This window comes from Lynx canadensis, chromosome A2 (assembly GCF_007474595.2).
Source record: "Lynx canadensis isolate LIC74 chromosome A2, mLynCan4.pri.v2, whole genome shotgun sequence".
Lineage (NCBI taxonomy): Eukaryota > Metazoa > Chordata > Mammalia > Carnivora > Felidae > Lynx > Lynx canadensis.
Window position 1 is genome coordinate 155,983,306 of NC_044304.2, and position 17,438 is coordinate 156,000,743.

General features: G+C 42.7%; 1 protein-coding gene across 5 annotated transcripts in view; it reads left to right on the forward strand.

Moving 5' to 3' along the window:
* MGAM (maltase-glucoamylase) overlaps positions 1-17,438 on the forward strand; it is a 94,611-nt gene that overhangs the window by 37,076 nt on the left and 40,097 nt on the right. For 4 of the 5 annotated variants that reach the window (XM_030308604.1, XM_030308603.1, XM_030308600.1 and 1 more), the window contains exons 10-23: positions 63-188; positions 1,495-1,626; positions 1,788-1,904; positions 3,591-3,704; positions 4,786-4,870; positions 6,446-6,563; positions 7,684-7,855; positions 9,162-9,278; positions 9,831-9,985; positions 11,273-11,357; positions 12,099-12,155; positions 12,660-12,784; positions 16,117-16,223; positions 16,546-16,595. In XM_030308604.1, coding sequence (XP_030164464.1) covers positions 63-188; positions 1,495-1,626; positions 1,788-1,904; positions 3,591-3,704; positions 4,786-4,870; positions 6,446-6,563; positions 7,684-7,855; positions 9,162-9,278; positions 9,831-9,985; positions 11,273-11,357; positions 12,099-12,155; positions 12,660-12,784; positions 16,117-16,223; positions 16,546-16,595 — 1,560 coding nt within the window. Of the gene's footprint in view, positions 1-62; positions 189-1,494; positions 1,627-1,787; positions 1,905-3,590; positions 3,705-4,785; positions 4,871-6,445; positions 6,564-7,683; positions 7,856-9,161; positions 9,279-9,830; positions 9,986-11,272; positions 11,358-12,098; positions 12,156-12,659; positions 12,785-15,790; positions 15,880-16,116; positions 16,224-16,545; positions 16,596-17,438 lie in introns of all 5 variants that reach the window. The other variant, XM_030308601.1, reaches the window with a different exon arrangement.

Below are 17,438 nucleotides of genomic sequence, written 5' to 3' on the forward strand. Positions count from 1 at the left end.
AATAAATAAAACTTTTAAAAAATAGAGTATTTGCTAACTTTTATTTCACATACTTCTATCAGCTCATTGGACGGCCAGCCCTTCCCTCATACTGGGCACTTGGATTTCATCTCAGTCGGTATGATTATGGAACCCTACAGAGCATGAGAGAAGTCGTGGAGAGAAACCGTGCCGCACAGCTCCCTTACGTAAGTAAGGCTTTAAACATCTTCCAGTAATAAAGGAATTCCCTTGGGGAATAAACAAAACTGTTTATACTGTCTCCCCCTGAATTTTTTTTTTAATATACAATACAAAGATTTTTATATATTCAGAAGGCTGGACATTTTGTTGGGCTATCCATTCCTTTAAGGAACTAGTTCTTTTTAGTAAGAAATAGTAGAGACCACAACTTTGGAGTTAGGAGGCAATATGTTTGTCTCTGTTTTACTTTAAAAAAATTTTTTTGATGTTTATTTATATTTGAGAGAGAGAGAGAGTGCAAGCTAGTGCGAGCTGGGGAGGGGGAGAGAGAGAGGGAGACACAGAATCTGAAGCAGGCTCCAGGCTCCGAGCTGTCAGCACAGAGCCCGACGTGGGGGGCTCGAACTCACAAACCACAAGATCATGACCTGAGCCGAAGTCAGATGCTCAACCCACTGAGCCACCCAGGCACCCCAGTCTCTGTTTTTCTTATAACATTTTATTAGCAAAACTGTCTTATGCTTATTACCCTATTGACTACATTTATAGAATGTGTTTTTATTTGAATTCTCAAAGGATTTCTTTCCCTAGTTTAAGTGAGCAAAAGTGCATAGTACATACACATGATAATAGCATATTTTTATATTTTGGGTGGTCACATCTGAATGTATCTGGTATATCATGGAGAGTGAGGTTTTTCACGAGTGAGGTTTTGCAATGGGAAAAACCCAGTAGTGTCTGGAATAACACTCCTCTCTCCCCAACCCCAAATACATACGTCCTAGAGCAAGAGTCCATTTCATTCCAGGCTCCACTATTTTCATACAGGCCAAATTAGGAAAAAATAGGTGCCAAAGAAAACTTGAATTATGAGAGAAGCAATGAAACAAAATGTGGGGCAGTACAATGTGGGAGACATGGGACAGACAGCCCCTTCTTCCCCCTTGTCTTGTGGATGGCGTAGGATTTAGGTATGGATATGTTTTTGATAGCCTTAGTGATTTGTTGTAATTGTTGTGGCTTGTTTGTTAGAATGGCTTTTAAGGCCAGAGGGCCAGGCAGCAAGGTCAGATGATGCAGTTAACCTGATTCCAGGGGTGGGAGTCAGGTCTTAGGGAAAACAATGGGTCCTCTGTTTTTGAAATTACTATTGGAGGAAAAGCACCTAGATGCCAGGGACCGATCCAGAACACTGTGCAGGGCACAGCAGAGTCAGTGTGTATTGTGGATAATAACAATGATAATAGGACTGAGTCATTCGAACAGGGAAATTCCTGAGCACAAGGTTGTGGACTTTGTATATTCTTTCAGGATGTTCAGCATGCTGATATTGATTATATGGACGAGAGGAAGGACTTCACTTATGACCCAGTAAATTTTAAAGGCTTCCCTGAGTTTGTTAAGGAGTTACACAATAATGGACAGAAATTGGTCATCATTGTGGTACGTGCTGCCCTCTTTGTCCTCCAGGTCAGGTGCTTGCTCTTCCTTGTCATTACATCCACCTCCCTCTCCACCGCCCCCCACCCCGCCCCAATTCCCAACCTCCTTTCTGTGCCTCAAGTTTGAAGCTGGGTCCTTCATTGTATTTTTCCTCTTCTTAGGATCCAGCCATCTCCAACAACTCTTCCCCAAACAACCCCTATGGCCCGTATGACAGGGGTTCAGATGCGAAGATATGGGTGAATGTTTCAGATGGGGTGACTCCGCTCATTGGGGAGGTAATTGAATGGGGGAGATGGGGGCTGGTGCTGGCACAGGGGCTGTGGCAGTGTGTGTGTGTGTGTGTGTGTGTGTGTGTGTGTGTGTGTGTGTAGTTGTCTTGTTGGACACTTTCAGATGCCTTATACACATGGTGGGGATAAACTTGCCCCTGTCGTCTCATCCCCAGACACCTACCAGCCATCTCACTCATGCATTCCCCTCACAGCCAAGTCCCTTTAAACAATAGCCTGCACACCGAATACCCTGTCCTCACCCTCACACCCCTTCCCTCTCCAGCTGACTGTAGGTGGCTGTCCTCCCCTCCATGTCACTGGTGCTGCCCTGATGGATACCACCACATACCTCCTAACTGCCAGATCCAATGGAACCATTTCATTCCACTTTGTGCTCTGTTTCTTTGTAGTATTTCACCAGTTTGACTACCTCTGCCTCAAACTTTTACTCGTCCATGTTTTCACAAGGGTGTTATCTGTTGGTTCAATTCTTTTTTTTTTTTTATTTTAGAGAGAGAATGTGAGTGAGATCATGGGAGAGAAAGAATCTTTTTTTTTCAATTATTCTAAAGTTTATTTATTTTGAGAGAGAGAGAGAGAGAGAGAGAGCGAGCGAGCACATGAGCAGGGGAGAGGCAGAGACAGGGAGAGAAAGAATCCCAGGCAGGCTTCTTGCTGCCAGCATGGAGCCCAATGCAGGGCTTGAACACACGAACTGTGAAATCATGACCTGAACCAAAATCAGGAGTCAGATGCTCAACTAACTAAGCCACCCAGCACCACCTCCCTCCCCCACCCCCTTCCCGAGAGAAAGAATCTTGAACAGGTGTCACACTCAGTGTGGAGCCCGATGCATAGATCATGACTCTGGGATCATGACCTGGGCCGAAATCAAGAGTTGGATGCTCAACCACTGAGCCACCCAGGTGCCCCTCTGCTGGGTCACTTTGTTTTTGTTTTTGTTTTTCCTGCTGGTTCTCTTCTACTGCTTCTGTTGACCCTGTGTCCGAGAGAAAGCAGATAGCAGGGAATATAGAAGAGGAACTGATGCTGCAAACCCACCACTTGTAACAGCTCAGTTGACATTTCAATGGGACTCTCCCACATTTACCATCCTGGGCCTGGGCCTAGACAAAGTGAGTGGGAACTGTGAAGCAGAGGTCAGAGGTGAAGATTAATGAGATAGATGATGCTGGGTCCATGGATTCAATCATTTAGGTTTTAACCATTTTTTATTATTTATCTATTTATTTAATTATAATTTTTTAATTCTTATTTATTTTTGAGAGAGACTGAGAGTGTGTGAGTGGGGGAGGGACAGAGAGAGACACACACAAAATCCGAAGCAGGCTCCAGGCTCTGAGCTGTCAGCACAGAGCCCAATGTGGGGCTTGAGCCAAAAACTGCAAGATCATGACCTGAGCCAAAGTCAGACATTTAACCGACTGAGCCACCGAGGCGCCCCAAGGGCTTAACCATTTTTTAAAATGTGTTTTTCCACAAGTGACCAATCACATCCTCCTGATGTTTACTCTAAGTATCCAGAGTGCTTCACATTCCTAACTGGAAAGAATCTGTACCTGGACACCGTGATTGCCATGACCACATTAGGAATCTCTGCAAAGTGCTCTATTTTACTCTATATTCATTTAATTGACTCTGATCAATGTTTTTCTTTTTCTCCTCTAGGTCTGGCCTGGAAAAACTGTGTTTCCTGATTATACCAACCCCAACTGTGCTGTTTGGTGGGCAAAGGAATTTGAGCTTTTCTACAAGCAAGTGGAGTTTGATGGAATCTGGATTGTGAGTTCTTAATATTTTGAATATTTGGTGACTAATGTTCACACGGCATGTATCTATATCATTGAGTCAAGGAACATACTGGGAATAGGAAGAAAGGAAAGCACATATGGAAATAATTCTAATATTCCCAATCCTAGTATGTAAATAATCTTACCAAAACATGTAGCTTAGGACCTAAATCAGATCATTAGATCTGGAAGTAAACTCAGAAATTTGTTTTTTATTTTCTGAATCCAGCTCTTCTTTTAAAAAGGAATGAGCTGAATGAAGTAAAAATAGGTCATAGATGCCTTACGTTGTCACAAAGTACACAGATTGTTTGATTGCCAGTTTGGGGCTCTTTCATGTGGACACGTTGGACAAATTGGCCAGAACCAAGGTACCCAGGTGTATGACCAAACTATGGCTGTGGTAAGGACAAATGTCATGTATAATACCAAAGGAAACCAAACGCAAAGCAGCAGATGTTCAGCAAAACTGGGGGAGCTCTAGAGCTAAACTTTTTTCTATTTATAAGAGAAATGTAGAAAATTCTAACAATACAGAATGCTAAAAAGATGACAGCAAAAACCCTCTAAGATGTTGTCAGCCAAAGACATCTATCATCGACATTTTGGTGTGCGTCTTCCCGGACCGCTCACTTGCCCATCTGTTGGCACAGGCTCGCCCCCTCACTGTCTCCAAATAGGTATTTGTGTGTGTGTGTGTGTGTGTGTGTGTGCGTGCGTATTGATATGTGTGTGCATTTGTAACTATATTTGGATATATAGAAAATGTGTAAGTTGATATATATGGAATCATATAAATTGAAATCTTTTTTTGCCTAATGTTTTTGGAAATTTTTCATTTTTTTTGTAATTATAGACATACAGCATTTTGAAGGGATTTTGAGAACCTTCTCTGTGAAGCCTTCAATGGGTAGAGAAGACAGGATCATCTATTTCCCTCCATGTGCATAAGAACCTCTTCAAAGACAAAATATCTGGAATCATTTCTCTGAATCCTCAAAAAAAGGGGAAGGCAAACATCAGTACAACATAGTTACTTTTCCTTAGTGGTAGTTTTGTTCTTTGTTTTGTAGGATATGAATGAAGTTTCCAACTTCGTTGATGGTTCTGTTTCAGGATGTTCCACGAGCAACCTAAATTACCCCCCATTCACTCCCAGTAAGTCTTGGTGGTAGTGTGATTAAAAGTGGCGATGCACAGTTGGCATTTTTAATTCATAAGGATAGATAGGAACAGCCTGGCAAGGGAGTTTGGACATAAATCTGCATAGGCAGGGGCTAATGTGGGTAATATATACAGGAAATTAGGAAAGAAAAATTGAAGCACTCCATGCTTTCCTGAATAAGATATAAATTTGAAGGGGGCCATCTAGTCTTTCCACCTGCAGTCTGAGCTGTTTCTAGGGGAAGAGAAGATACAGTGCAGAAGCCAGAGGCTAGTGGTTAGTTTGTGTTGCTCTCGAGTGCGTACGCCCGAAGGTCATCAGGACTTAGCAGAGAGAGACCAGGTAACCAGGCTTGGTCTGTGGATGACAGTGAAGCTTGGTGACTTCAACAGTGTGAAGAACAGACATGAACCATAAGGACAAAAAAAAAAAAAAAGCCAGAACCCATGGCCTTGAAGGTCAAAGTCAGAGTCAGTGAATATGATGCTGGTGAGCTCTGATGGAACTTTGAACAACACCATCGCTCAGGGTATGGCCCCAGAATTATGGCATTTATCATAGTTTGAAGAAAGCTAGAGGCTCACAGACACATTTCATCTTGATTAAGGGAAGAATGAGGTGCTAGCATTATAGTGTCTTAGGAATACTTCCAATCTGGTGAGAAAATGGGAAAATGGGGGTATCTGGGTGACTCAGTCGGTTGAGTGACTGACTCTTGATTTCGGCTTAGGTTGTGATCTCATTGTCATGAGATCAAGTTCTGAGCTGGGTGTAGAGTCTGCTTAAGATTCTCTCTCCCCCCTCTCTCTTTGCCCCTCCCCAGCTCTCTCTCTCTCTCTTTCAAAAAAAGAAAAAAGAAAAAGAAAAAGAAAAAAATAGGAAATTGGGGCAGATGGGCCAGGAACTTGGGTGGGGGAGCTACAGAGTTAGCACTTCATTCTTTTGGTGACAGAAACTATTTATGTTTTAGTCTAAGGGAAATATGATAATCAAATTGTTTTGGAAATATTAATCTGACATTAGTATGAGTATGAATTAGAAGATCAGTCGATTGGAAGTAAATAAGCTATTAAGAAACCATTGCAGTAGTTAAGATGCAAAGGTAATTTGGATCAGAGTCAGAATGGTACAATAGGAGCAGAAAAGAACGGGTGCATGAAAGAGATTGGGGAGTCAGCCTTTATACTATCGTGTCTGAAGACAAGGGGTGAACAATGAATTTACTCTTTCATCCAATATTTCTGTTCTCGAACCACATAATTTGGCTCGGTTTGAAGAATTCAGATTCAGTCTCAAATCTAGTTGAATCCTCTGGCTTCCAGATGCCTGCCTGTAGTCACATGAGCACCCGGGGTGGAAGAATGTGCATGGGTCGGCACAATTTATTTACATATCAGAGAAACTACTGCAAATGTATAACCCTCTGGTAGTGAGGAAGCGGTGTGATCATTTACAGGATGGCCACAATAAGCCCCGCCCAGAGTGCCACCGTTTCAGGTTCTGCAGTAGTCAAGGAGCAGGGAACGTGCATCTCAGGCTCTCATTGACTGCTCCCTCTTTTGCCCCAGGAATCCTGGATGGGTACCTGTTCTGCAGGAGCCTCTGCATGGATGCAGTGCAGCACTGGGGCAAGCAGTACGATGTCCACAATCTGTACGGCTACTCCATGGCGATTGCCACCACGCAGTAAGGCCCCTGTTGCTACGACTCAATACACCATGAAATTATTGATCTCGTTAGGTGCCAGCTGCCAGGGTGTTGTTTTTAAAAACTCTGAAAGATAAATATGGTTATTAATACTGAATGAATGGAGAAACCACCTGGCCCATAGGGAAGAAGAAATCTGATAAATATTTGTGGAATGTATAAAATGATAGAATGGATGAGTAAATAAATGAATGAATGGATGGTTGGAAGAAATAAAGAGAGGTAACTTGACCAAGGGCAAATAGTTGATACATTGTAAAAGCAAAATTTAAACTCAGTTTTGCATGAGTCCAAGGTCCATCTATTTTCCTCTGTGCCACACTGTATAGACTGGAGGGGATGTGCCTCAGGGCTTTAGATACTGGCTTAGCATCCTTATACATTGCTGTGTCCACCTTTGTGTATAGACTCAAATTCTACAGTGAGGGAAACGTCCTGAGAATTGACTGCACTTACTGTAGCTATGGCAGCAGGAAGCCAGACTGAAACCACATTCAGTCATTAGCGAAGTCATAGCATAAGTTTAGCCTTCTTGAAAGATGTTTAAAATATTATAGAGTGAGTTTTTAATATATGCATAGACTTCTAAAATATAGATGATATATATTTATAGTTACTTATAAGGTACACACATGCATCTATACATTTAAAATGTCTTTATACTACAAAACTACGAGTGAAGTGTTTCTACTTTAAAAGAATTTAAGTTCTAAAAGGCTGTTCATAAATTCATTTTTGTGTATGTTTAAAATCACACAGTGTGAAAGATCCATGGACATACATCTATGTAAAGTTAGATTTCACCTTTGTTCCATAAAAACTGTATACCTCTAGTTACTAGCCTTTTCAAGGCTGCTTTTAAAAATCTTGGGCATTATGGATTTAATAATGTACATAAAACACCTAAAGACAAAGCAAAACAAAATGTAAACATACGTAAAGGTGCAGCCTACTTCCACAGCAACTCTGACCCTACTAGGAAGGAGCTGAAAGAGAATGAGGTATGAACTTTTGAGATCCTCGGCATTATCACTGTATCTGCTAGGTTGAGACACGCTAAGGTCACACATTGACTACTTAAGCATTTCTCCCCTTCTAGAGCTGTCAAGACTGTGTTCCCTAATAAGAGAAGCTTCATTATAACCCGTTCGACCTTTGCGGGATCTGGCAAGTTTGCAGCCCATTGGTTAGGAGACAACGCAGCCACCTGGAATGATTTCCGGTGGTCTATCCCTGGCATGCTCGAGTTCAACCTTTTTGGTATCCCAATGGTGAGTCCATGTCCCAACCTCAATTCCCAGAAAGACTCATCCTAGAAAATTTTCAAAGTGTAAAGCTCACCTCTCCTACCCTTCCTGGCCCAGGGATTTAGTGTCTTGAGAACAATGGCTTCATCTACATCAGTGTGACTCTGATACTACAACATTCTTTCCTGCACTATCTTATTAGGATAGAAAGTGCAACCTTGAAGTGATATCATTGGAATATTTTTCTATCAAAGTATAATATACATGGAAAAGTACACATATACTTAAGTATACAGTTGATGAATTTTACAAGCTGAACACATCTGTGTATCCAGTACCTAGACGAGAAAACATGACATTGCCAGGTCCCTAGAGATGGTTTTGACATCTTTTAGTTAAATTCAACATATATATTTATGGAGCTCTTACTGTGTGCAAGGTATTAAGGTAGGTATGCATGGTGAGGGGGAGAGAAAAGCATAAATATAGTAACAGAAACACCTTCTATTTCCCCTGAAAGTTTACAAATTTTACATATATTTTATATATATATTAAATTATGAATGTTTGTATGTTTATATACATTTATATGTATATAGATAAGCTAGGGACATATAAATTAAATGTTGAGGGAGATCCTGAGAAAGAGACATACTAATCCTGACAAAATTACAAGAAACAGGGAGTCAAGGAAGGGAGTCAGGAGAAGCTTCATGCAAAAGGTTGCACTTGAGTTTTCCCTTGAAAAGTGGGTTTATGTTATCAGACTAATGGGAAGGTCACTTTCAGATTGAGAAAGAAACAGGAGGCAGAGCAGTAAGGGGGCGATTGATGTGGCTCTAAGGACTGGTTTGTAGGACTGGAGTGGTAAGTGATGCTAGAAAGGTACGTTAGAACCAGTTTTGAGGAGCCACCAGCTCAGCTGTATGGAGACCCTGGAAACTTTTGAATAGGTGAGTGATGGAACCTGATTTAGGCTTTGGAAAGTTAATTCTGATAGTGGTGTGGTCAAAATAATAATATCAACAGTATTTCTCATTCTGTTCATCAAAAAACTGTTGCATGTCAACTGTTTTACTTACAGTATCCACACTACAGAATCTCATAAGACTCCGTGTAGCTAATTAACGGCCACTTTAACACAGGGAGGACGCTGAGGCACAGAAGGGTTGAGTAGCTTACCCACAGTCATCTGACAGTAAAGAGTGGACATGGGATGTAACCCATTTCAGCTCACACTATATAAGCCTTCTCTGTAAAAGTTGGCAAAGTTCAGTGGGAAGCAGGATGATGGAAGTGAGGTGTACATTCTGTCTGTGTGTCCCTCCAGGTCGGTGCTGACATATGTGGCTTTGCATTGGATGCCCCCGAGGAGCTCTGCAGGCGGTGGATGCAGCTGGGAGCGTTTTATCCATTTTCCAGGAATCACAATGGCCAAGGCTACAAGGTGAGGCTCCCAGCAGACACGATAAGTTTGGTACACGTTAGAGCTGGGTCTGTCCGCATCCTCTTCAAGACATCTGTTGAGCCGACCTCCTACCTGGTGCTTCACTTAGCCTAATTTGCAATTAACCAGGACCTCCGAAGATGCGCCATTAAAATGCCCTGCCGTCACAGACTCTGCTATTTGCACTGCAGCAGTCAGGGAGATGGGGAGTCTGTGAAGGTCTTTATCAAACGTCTGTACGTTCAATCTACATTGCTCATTTTGTAATGAGAATCAAATGGGGGAACTACTTAAAAACTATTGAAAAGGCAGTCTGCTGCGAGAGCTGTCCTGAGCGTGATGGAGGTGGACAAGCTGCAAGGTGAAGAAGGGCACTCACTTGGTGAAATGATCTCCCCCTGCCACCCGTACCGCTCAGAGGCGAAGCTTATACCCTAGGCCCCGGGTCTTTCAGGAACGAAACTCTTGGTTCTGATGAATGGCGTCTGGAGTTCTCCAGTTGTTTCTGTCATTCTTAGCTGGATCATAATCGCAACCTTTCCTTTCTCCCAGGCCCAGGATCCTGCCTCCTTTGGAGCTACCTCCCTGCTGCTGAATTCCTCCAGGCACTACCTTACCATCCGCTACACCCTGTTACCCTACCTCTATACCCTCTTCTATTGGGCCCACAGCCGGGGGGACACGGTGGCCAGGCCCCTTCTGCATGAGTAAGTTACCTTAATCCATAGGGATTTTGCTTTTTAAAATTTTTCTTAATGTTTATTTATTTTTGAGAGAGAGAGAGAGAGAGAGAGACAGAGTGCAAGCAGGGGAGGAGCAGAGAGAGAGAGAGAGAGGGAGACACAGAATCTGCAGCAGGCTCCAGGCTCTGAGCTGGCAGCACAGAGCCCGATGCAGGGCTCAAACTCATGAACTGTGAGATCATGACCTGAGCCGAAGTTGGACGCTTACCTGACTGAGCCACTCAGGCGCCCCCAAAGGGACTTTGTTAATGCAACTGGTGACATGGACTGTTTCAAAATATTGGCGTGAACAGTGAAATACTTCTATTTTTAATATAGATAGAATAGTCCATTGGTATTTGCAAGGCTAGTGCTGCCTACGTACTGTTCCCGAGGTATATTTAAGTGTTTTAGCCTGTTCCCTTGGGGATAGAACTAGACCAACATCAGGGAACTTTGGGATCTTTTCTTTGTTCTGCCACCAGTGAACTCTTTATCTTAGACAAATCATTAAAGTTCTGTCATCCTTCATTTCTTGATTCTTAGTTTAAAGGATTTGAACACTTGAACAGGATGGTCTCTTCTGTAATGCATTATGTTCAGGCCCTGGGATGAACTTGTCATTTACACAAAAATAAGAATTTTACAGAGGATTTCTAGAATTCCAGAATTTTTACTGCCAGCCAATCCAATGAGCATCTCCAACTTAACTCTACAAAAGGGCACGGAACAGTCTTTCCTTGTCAAAATTGAGTGTCTGATGTTCTAGACCCTCAGGCACGTATCTTCTATTATGATTATTATTCCTATTATTATACATTCATTATTTTGAATCAGTTTTTACCGTCTCCTGGAATTCCCTGTTAAAATAAGGCAGCTCCCCTACAAGAGAATTGAGTAGGATTTTATTATTTGCTATTTGTTGTGATTGCATCCAGTTCTTTCTTGATGGTCAGCTGAAGCTTTAAGATGTATTGCTTCACTTTTATTGTACTTAAAGGGGCATATGGCAAATAGACTTCAGTCTGGACCCTGCCTAGCATATGTCCTGGAATAAACACCTGTGTCCAACTAGGGGGAAGAAAAGGAGGGTTCACGGATTGGGGGACGTGGGTCTGTCTGCCACAGTGGTGGAGGCAGGGGTCAAGTACATGTCCCAGAATAATTTAGGGGGTTACCGCAGGCAGGCAGCCTGCATGTTTTGGACAGTTGTGGGGAGAGTTGTCAGGAAGCATTGACCCAGATCTCTGTGAACGTATCTCTGATCTCCAGGTTCTACAGGGACAGCAACACGTGGGATGTACACCAACAGTTTTTATGGGGACCTGGCCTCCTTATCACTCCAGTTCTGGAAGAGGCAAGTGACCCACAGAGGCACACAGATGGCCTCCGCTTCTGTTCCTGCTGCCCTCCAAACTCTTCTCTTCCTGGAACAATTTATCTTCTTTTTATCCCAAGCCCATTTCCAGCCTCCATGGCTGAGTCGGCCCTGAAGACAGTGTGCTGAGGTTTGGGGAAATTGGGGATCTGTTACTTACATATTTTTTTCTATGAGTCTTTTTTCTTGACCAAGAGTCCAACCAGGGTAGAAGCATCTACTGGGACTCTGTGTTTAGGGACGGTCCTGTTCATCATTACATTCTCACAGCTCCTTGAGGTAGGGGCAGAATGGAGCAGGGGCCCAACACCCTCTCTAAGGTTGAATGGAATTGGGGTGTGATCTCTGCCTCTTCCTCTTAGCACCTTGTGTTCTGGGATGGTTCCTCGGCTGGAAAGGTGAGATCATGAGAGTACCCGCCACTGGGGACCGTTGGGAGGATTTCATGAGTTAATGTAAAGCTGGAATTTTTGCCACAACGTGTATTTCAATATTATTATTATTCCTGATGGGATTCCACTGGGATTTTTCTTTGGGTTTCCAAGTTATTGCTCCTATTATTCCTATTAGAAGAAAGGCACGGTTTGATAACAGAGAAAAGAAAGGCTGTTTTTGCTCTCTCAGTATATGGTTCAGAAGCTCCCTTGGGAATGCTGAGAAATCCACCTTATACCCTTCAGAGACTGGGCCATGAAGAACAACAGTTTGTTTTAATTTCAGGGTGCCGAGAAAGTGATGGCTTATATGCCCGATGCCATCTGGTATGATTACGAGACTGTAAGTAGCTTTGACTTTTCTTAAACTCCTCATGACCACAGCTGCATAGACAGGGTCCCTCCCTGGAGACAGGAACATCTATCCATGCACCTAGGAGTGTTTTTGCCATGTTTTCTGTAATTTCATAGCGTAAGTCACTTAACGTCAGTCATGATGAGATCCGGAAAAAAACCCACTTTTATATACTTTATTCAACAGTAAGATAAGGGCAAATGGCAGAGGGTCCAATAGGGAATTTCAGCCTGGTCAGGAGTCAGCTGACTTGTCTAAAACGGTCAGTTCATCTGCTGTATGTGAACTGGTGTAAATGCTCCCCCAAATTCCTAAGTGATGGCAAAACCTGTTGCTCTTAATTGTTTTTCCTTCCTCTCGTTCGATTGCCTGACTAGACAGTAACTCAGCTGGGTGGAGAAAGAGGGAGCTGTAGATAACTTGGCGCCTGGAGAAGAGGGGGGGCATGGATGTGCTGTCCTAACAGGTGCTTGATTTGTGTGCTTGCCTCAGGGGGCCCGAACGAGATGGAGGAAGCAAAGAGTGGAGATGGAACTTCCTGGAGACAAAATCGGACTCCACCTTCGCGGAGGCCATGTATTCCCCACACAACAGCCCGCCACCACCACTGTGGTCAGGTACAATGCGGCGGGAGTTTCCTCTAAGGGGGGTGCTGCCGATAAAGTTGGTCATTGCCGTTCCCATCTGTTGCCCAGGCAGAAGATGCTGAAGCTTTATGTGGCGCGTGGGGAGGAAGGGGATGGGGGTGGGGGGTGTGGTCATCAGACACTGTGATTTACAAGAAGTTGTGGTTTACAAGATGGATGTTGAAAGAATTTAATCCCTGTTCTTTAACTTTTTTTAATGTTTATTTATTTTTGAGAGAGAGAGAGAGAGAGAGAATGTGAGTGGGGGAAGCGCAGAGAGAGAGGGAGACACAGAATCTGAAGCAGGCTCCAGGCTCTGAGCTGTCAGCACAGAGCCCAATGCGGGGCTCGATCTCATGAACCTTGAGATCATGACCTGACCCAAAGTCAGAGACTTAAACGATTGAGCCACCCAAGCGCCCCAATCCCTGTTCTTTCTTAAACCGCTGCATTTCTCCTCAAAACACACTGACTGCTGGGGTGGTCATCCTTCCTGGTTTTCCCAGGACCACTTCAATTCTAGCCCTGAAAGTTTCATGTCTTGGGAAGCCTCTCATTCTAGCAATGTCGGTCTGTTGATCACCCTACCTGGTTGGCCAGATCACCCATCCATCGTGCTGTGCTCTTGACTCATTCATCCTCATTTCTAGGGACAGCGAGTCCACGTTTTATTCCCCTATAATCTCAATTCCCCATTCCTTTCCTCCCATGAGCCATTTCTTTCTTATGATGCAAAACAAGGTCCAAAAATTACTTATTCAATTCAAATCACTCTCATACCCCTGTTTTCTCCTTTACAACTCTGTGATTCTGAAATTATAGACTCCATCTGTACTAAAGAGGTACACAGTTCTATCTGTCTCTAAAAGTATTAGCTTATTTATTTTTAACAGACTGGGTGTTCTTTGGAAGTTAGAAATCTTTCTTTTCCTTTGAACTTTCCTTACTACCTTAATTTTTCAAATTGCAGGCTTTTTTTTTTTTGAAATGATACTTCTACATCTAATACTAAATGGTTTCCTTTTCTCTAGCTGTTCAGCTTCAGGCTATTCTGCATGCTGATACTAAAATTATCTTTCCAAGATGAAGATTTTTGACTTGTTGCTCCCCTGCATGAAATCTAGACTCTTTCATGAGTAGGGGTGTTCAAGGCCAATCACAATCTGGTTCCAAGTTAACTACTGTGCCTCCTGATGCATCGGAATACACGCCTATGGACCAGCCACGCCCCAAACCTTCTGGTCCTCAGACATACCCATCTATCCAACTGTGTTTGGGCTTCTGCACTTATTACCCTCTCCGACATCCTTTCCCCGTGCCTTCTTAACGACTCTCCAAAGATTTCATCTGCAAGATATCTTCCTCAATTCTTCCAGCAGAGGGAGTGCTGCCACTCCAAACTTTTTAAATACTCTTTTGTATACTTCTAATTATTTTTTGCTCTTTAGCTGACTTTTTTTCTTTCCTTAATTTTTTTTAATGTTTATTTATTTTTGACAGAGAAAGAGAGACAGAGCTTGAGTGGAAGAGGGGCAGAGAGAGAGAGGGAGACACAGAATCTGAAGCAGGCTCCAAGCTCTGAGCTGTCAGCACAGAGCCCGACGTGGGGCTCACAATCTGTGAGACAGTATGATGTGAGCTGAAGTCGGACACTTAACCGACTGAGCCACCCAGGCGCCACATTCTTCTTAATATTTTAAGCATTTCGATCATGGTTACTTTATACCTTGTATTTGGAAATTCTATTGTCTAAAATCCTTTGGAGAATCCAAATTATTTTTCATTGCTTTTGCCAACTTTCTTTCATGCTGGCTTATCACCTTGTGTGTTCAGTAATTTTTTTTGTGTTTCAAATGTAGTGATCTTAAGGATCCAAAAAAAGTCCCTCCAGAGGGGATTTGCCCATTTCTTCAGTTGTGAGTCAGGACTTCTTCACCTGAGGTCATCTTAAGCTCCCTTCAAAGACCAAGTGTTGGGTGGGTCTTTTAGGGTGTCTGGTGTCCTTCAGATTATCTAATCCACCACTCCTAGAAGTCTTCCAACTTTTGTGTCTCTCTTTACTTTCTGCCTGGATTATTTAGCGAATATGTTTAATCTTCCTTATAATATTTAAGGTCATCCATCAATAGAGTTGTGATCTATTTATCTTTGTGTCTCTTGGACTTGCTAACAAATGAAAGCTACTTCATACATGTGTGTTGAGTGAAAGCAGGTGATTTGGTTGATAACAGAACCTGACTTGCTCAGGGCACAGTGGAGGGCTGACATGTGAAAGAAGAGAAAACGTGAAGTCAGTGATGGGCCAATGGTATCAGGAAACGGGGAGGTAGTCCAGGAGAGTCGTGAAATAAGGAGGGATTCCACATGAAATGGCCCTTTCCCCCTCCTTCTCTATGCCCACCTACTTCACCACCTTTCTGAGTCATGTTTTGTGCTTCATACTCTAAATTGTGAAGCAGAGAACTATAGGGTTTGATTTTGCTCTCAAAATGAAATAAAAATGAATAATCAAATTAGGAAAGTTGCCATTAAACTTTATTGTATTTTGTTGCTTTCTGAGTCAAAACGGTTCTTAGGCAGGGAAAACAAATATATCCCCCCAACCATAATTAATACTTCCCCTGCACGAATCATCTCTAACATTAGGCTGAACCAATTATTGTCTGAGATCTCTTTCTCTTCTAATAGTCTGTTTTCTGAGGAATAGTTGCACCAGCAACTTTTATAGTAGCTATTGCAGGGATTTGGGCACTTAAGTTCTGGCCTCCTACATAGATGTGTATTGCTAATGTTGGCAGTATTTCTGTCTCCTGTGACGTTATTGATTCTAGAGAAAGATGCGCCCGTTGATTTTGCTTTTGTGCCTGAAGAAAAGCCAAGCCATCTGCTGCTAGTAACCTTTCCCATGTGAAATCTCACGGAAACATTCCCATCTCTTTTGGCCAAGTTCTCTGAGTCTTTAGTCTTTATCTCCCACCTAAACCTTGTTTCCCACAGTCGACGGAACCCTCTTGGTCTCATCATCGCCCTAGATGAGAACAAAGAAGCCAAAGGCGAACTTTTCTGGGATGATGGGGAAACTAAAGGTAGGTACTGTTAGGACAACCTGCATCTGTGAGTTACATCCTCTGGCCATTCAGCCGTGGGAGAAATCTCACCAGGCACAGCAGTGTTAATCACTCAAGAGGAGGATTTTGGTTTCAGTTGCACTGTTCACAGCTAGTGGTAGGCGGACCGCAGATGGAAGGAAAACACATTTCTACCTTTTAGAATGCTTCCATCAGACAAGCAGTATATACAGGCTCTCATTTTATTGTCAACAGGCATCTGAAAGAGATGTTTTCAAGACTGTTCCTGCCATTCACTGTAGATCTCTTCCCCAAAAAACGCTTCTGTACAAATATCAATGATATGAAACATACCCATGCCGGTGAGTCAGAGTGAGACTATATTCTTCTTATGTGCCTGACTCTGGCCATGCTTCTTAGCACATTTTTCTGGCTCCAGTATACTAACAACTCTTGTGGCTCAAGCTTAGGAAACAGATTCACTTGGGGCATATGCCTTAGAAGCACTTGGAAGGGAATCTTTTCAAGGCTAAGGTAGGAAGGAAAAGGGAAAACAGTGGCCTGGCCTTGGAGACTGTTTATAATCTTGCCATTCTCAGGATGTAGCTTTCAGTACAACGAGGGTGAAATCTGTTCTTCTGGGTGGGCAGGCCAGAGGTTGACTCATCTTTGTCTCACTTGCAGATACTGTGGCCAGTAAAATCTATCTCTTATGTGAGTTTTCTGTCACCCAAGTAAGTAGCGTATTTTTATGAATCTTAGGTGTGAGCTTTGTCTGACCGTTAGCTCATGTATGTTTGTGTATGTGTGTAATTGTATTTGTAGCTTCATATGCCTTTATGACTGTAGAGCACGTTTCCTTTTTTTTTTGAAAATAAATTTATTTTTTAAATTATTTTTTAAGGTTTTTTTTTTTAATGTTTATTTATTTATGAGAGAGAAAGGGCACAAGCAGGGGAGGGGCAGACAGAGAGAGAGAGACATGATCTGAAGCGACCTCTACTCTGACAGCAGAGAATCCGATGTGGGGCTCAAACTCACAAACCGTGAGGTTATGACCTGAGCCAAAATCAAGAGTCAGACACTTAAACGACTGAGCCATCCAGGTGCCCCTATTTTTTAAGTTTTTATTTTATTATTCTTTAAATATTTTTAATGTTTATTTATTTTTGAGAGAGAGATAGAGAGACAGAGAGAGAGACAGAGACAGAGCATGAGTGTGGGAGGGGCAGAGAGAGAGGGAGACACAGAACCTGAAGCATGGTCCAGGCTCCAAGATAGCAGCACAGAGCCTGATGTAGGGCTTGAACCCATGAACTGTGAGATCATGACTTGAGCCAAAGTTGGATACTTAACCAACTGAGCCACCCAGGCACACCTTAAGTTTTATTTTAATTCCAGTTAGTTCACATACAGTGTTGTATTAATTTTAGGTGTACGATATAATGATTCAACAATACCATACATCAACCAGTGCTTAGATGAGTGCATTTCAACTTATGCCTTAACTCCCAACGTTGAATTATCCATGTTAGTAAAAAGAGCAATCATATGGATAAATCAAAGCCATCAGCCTT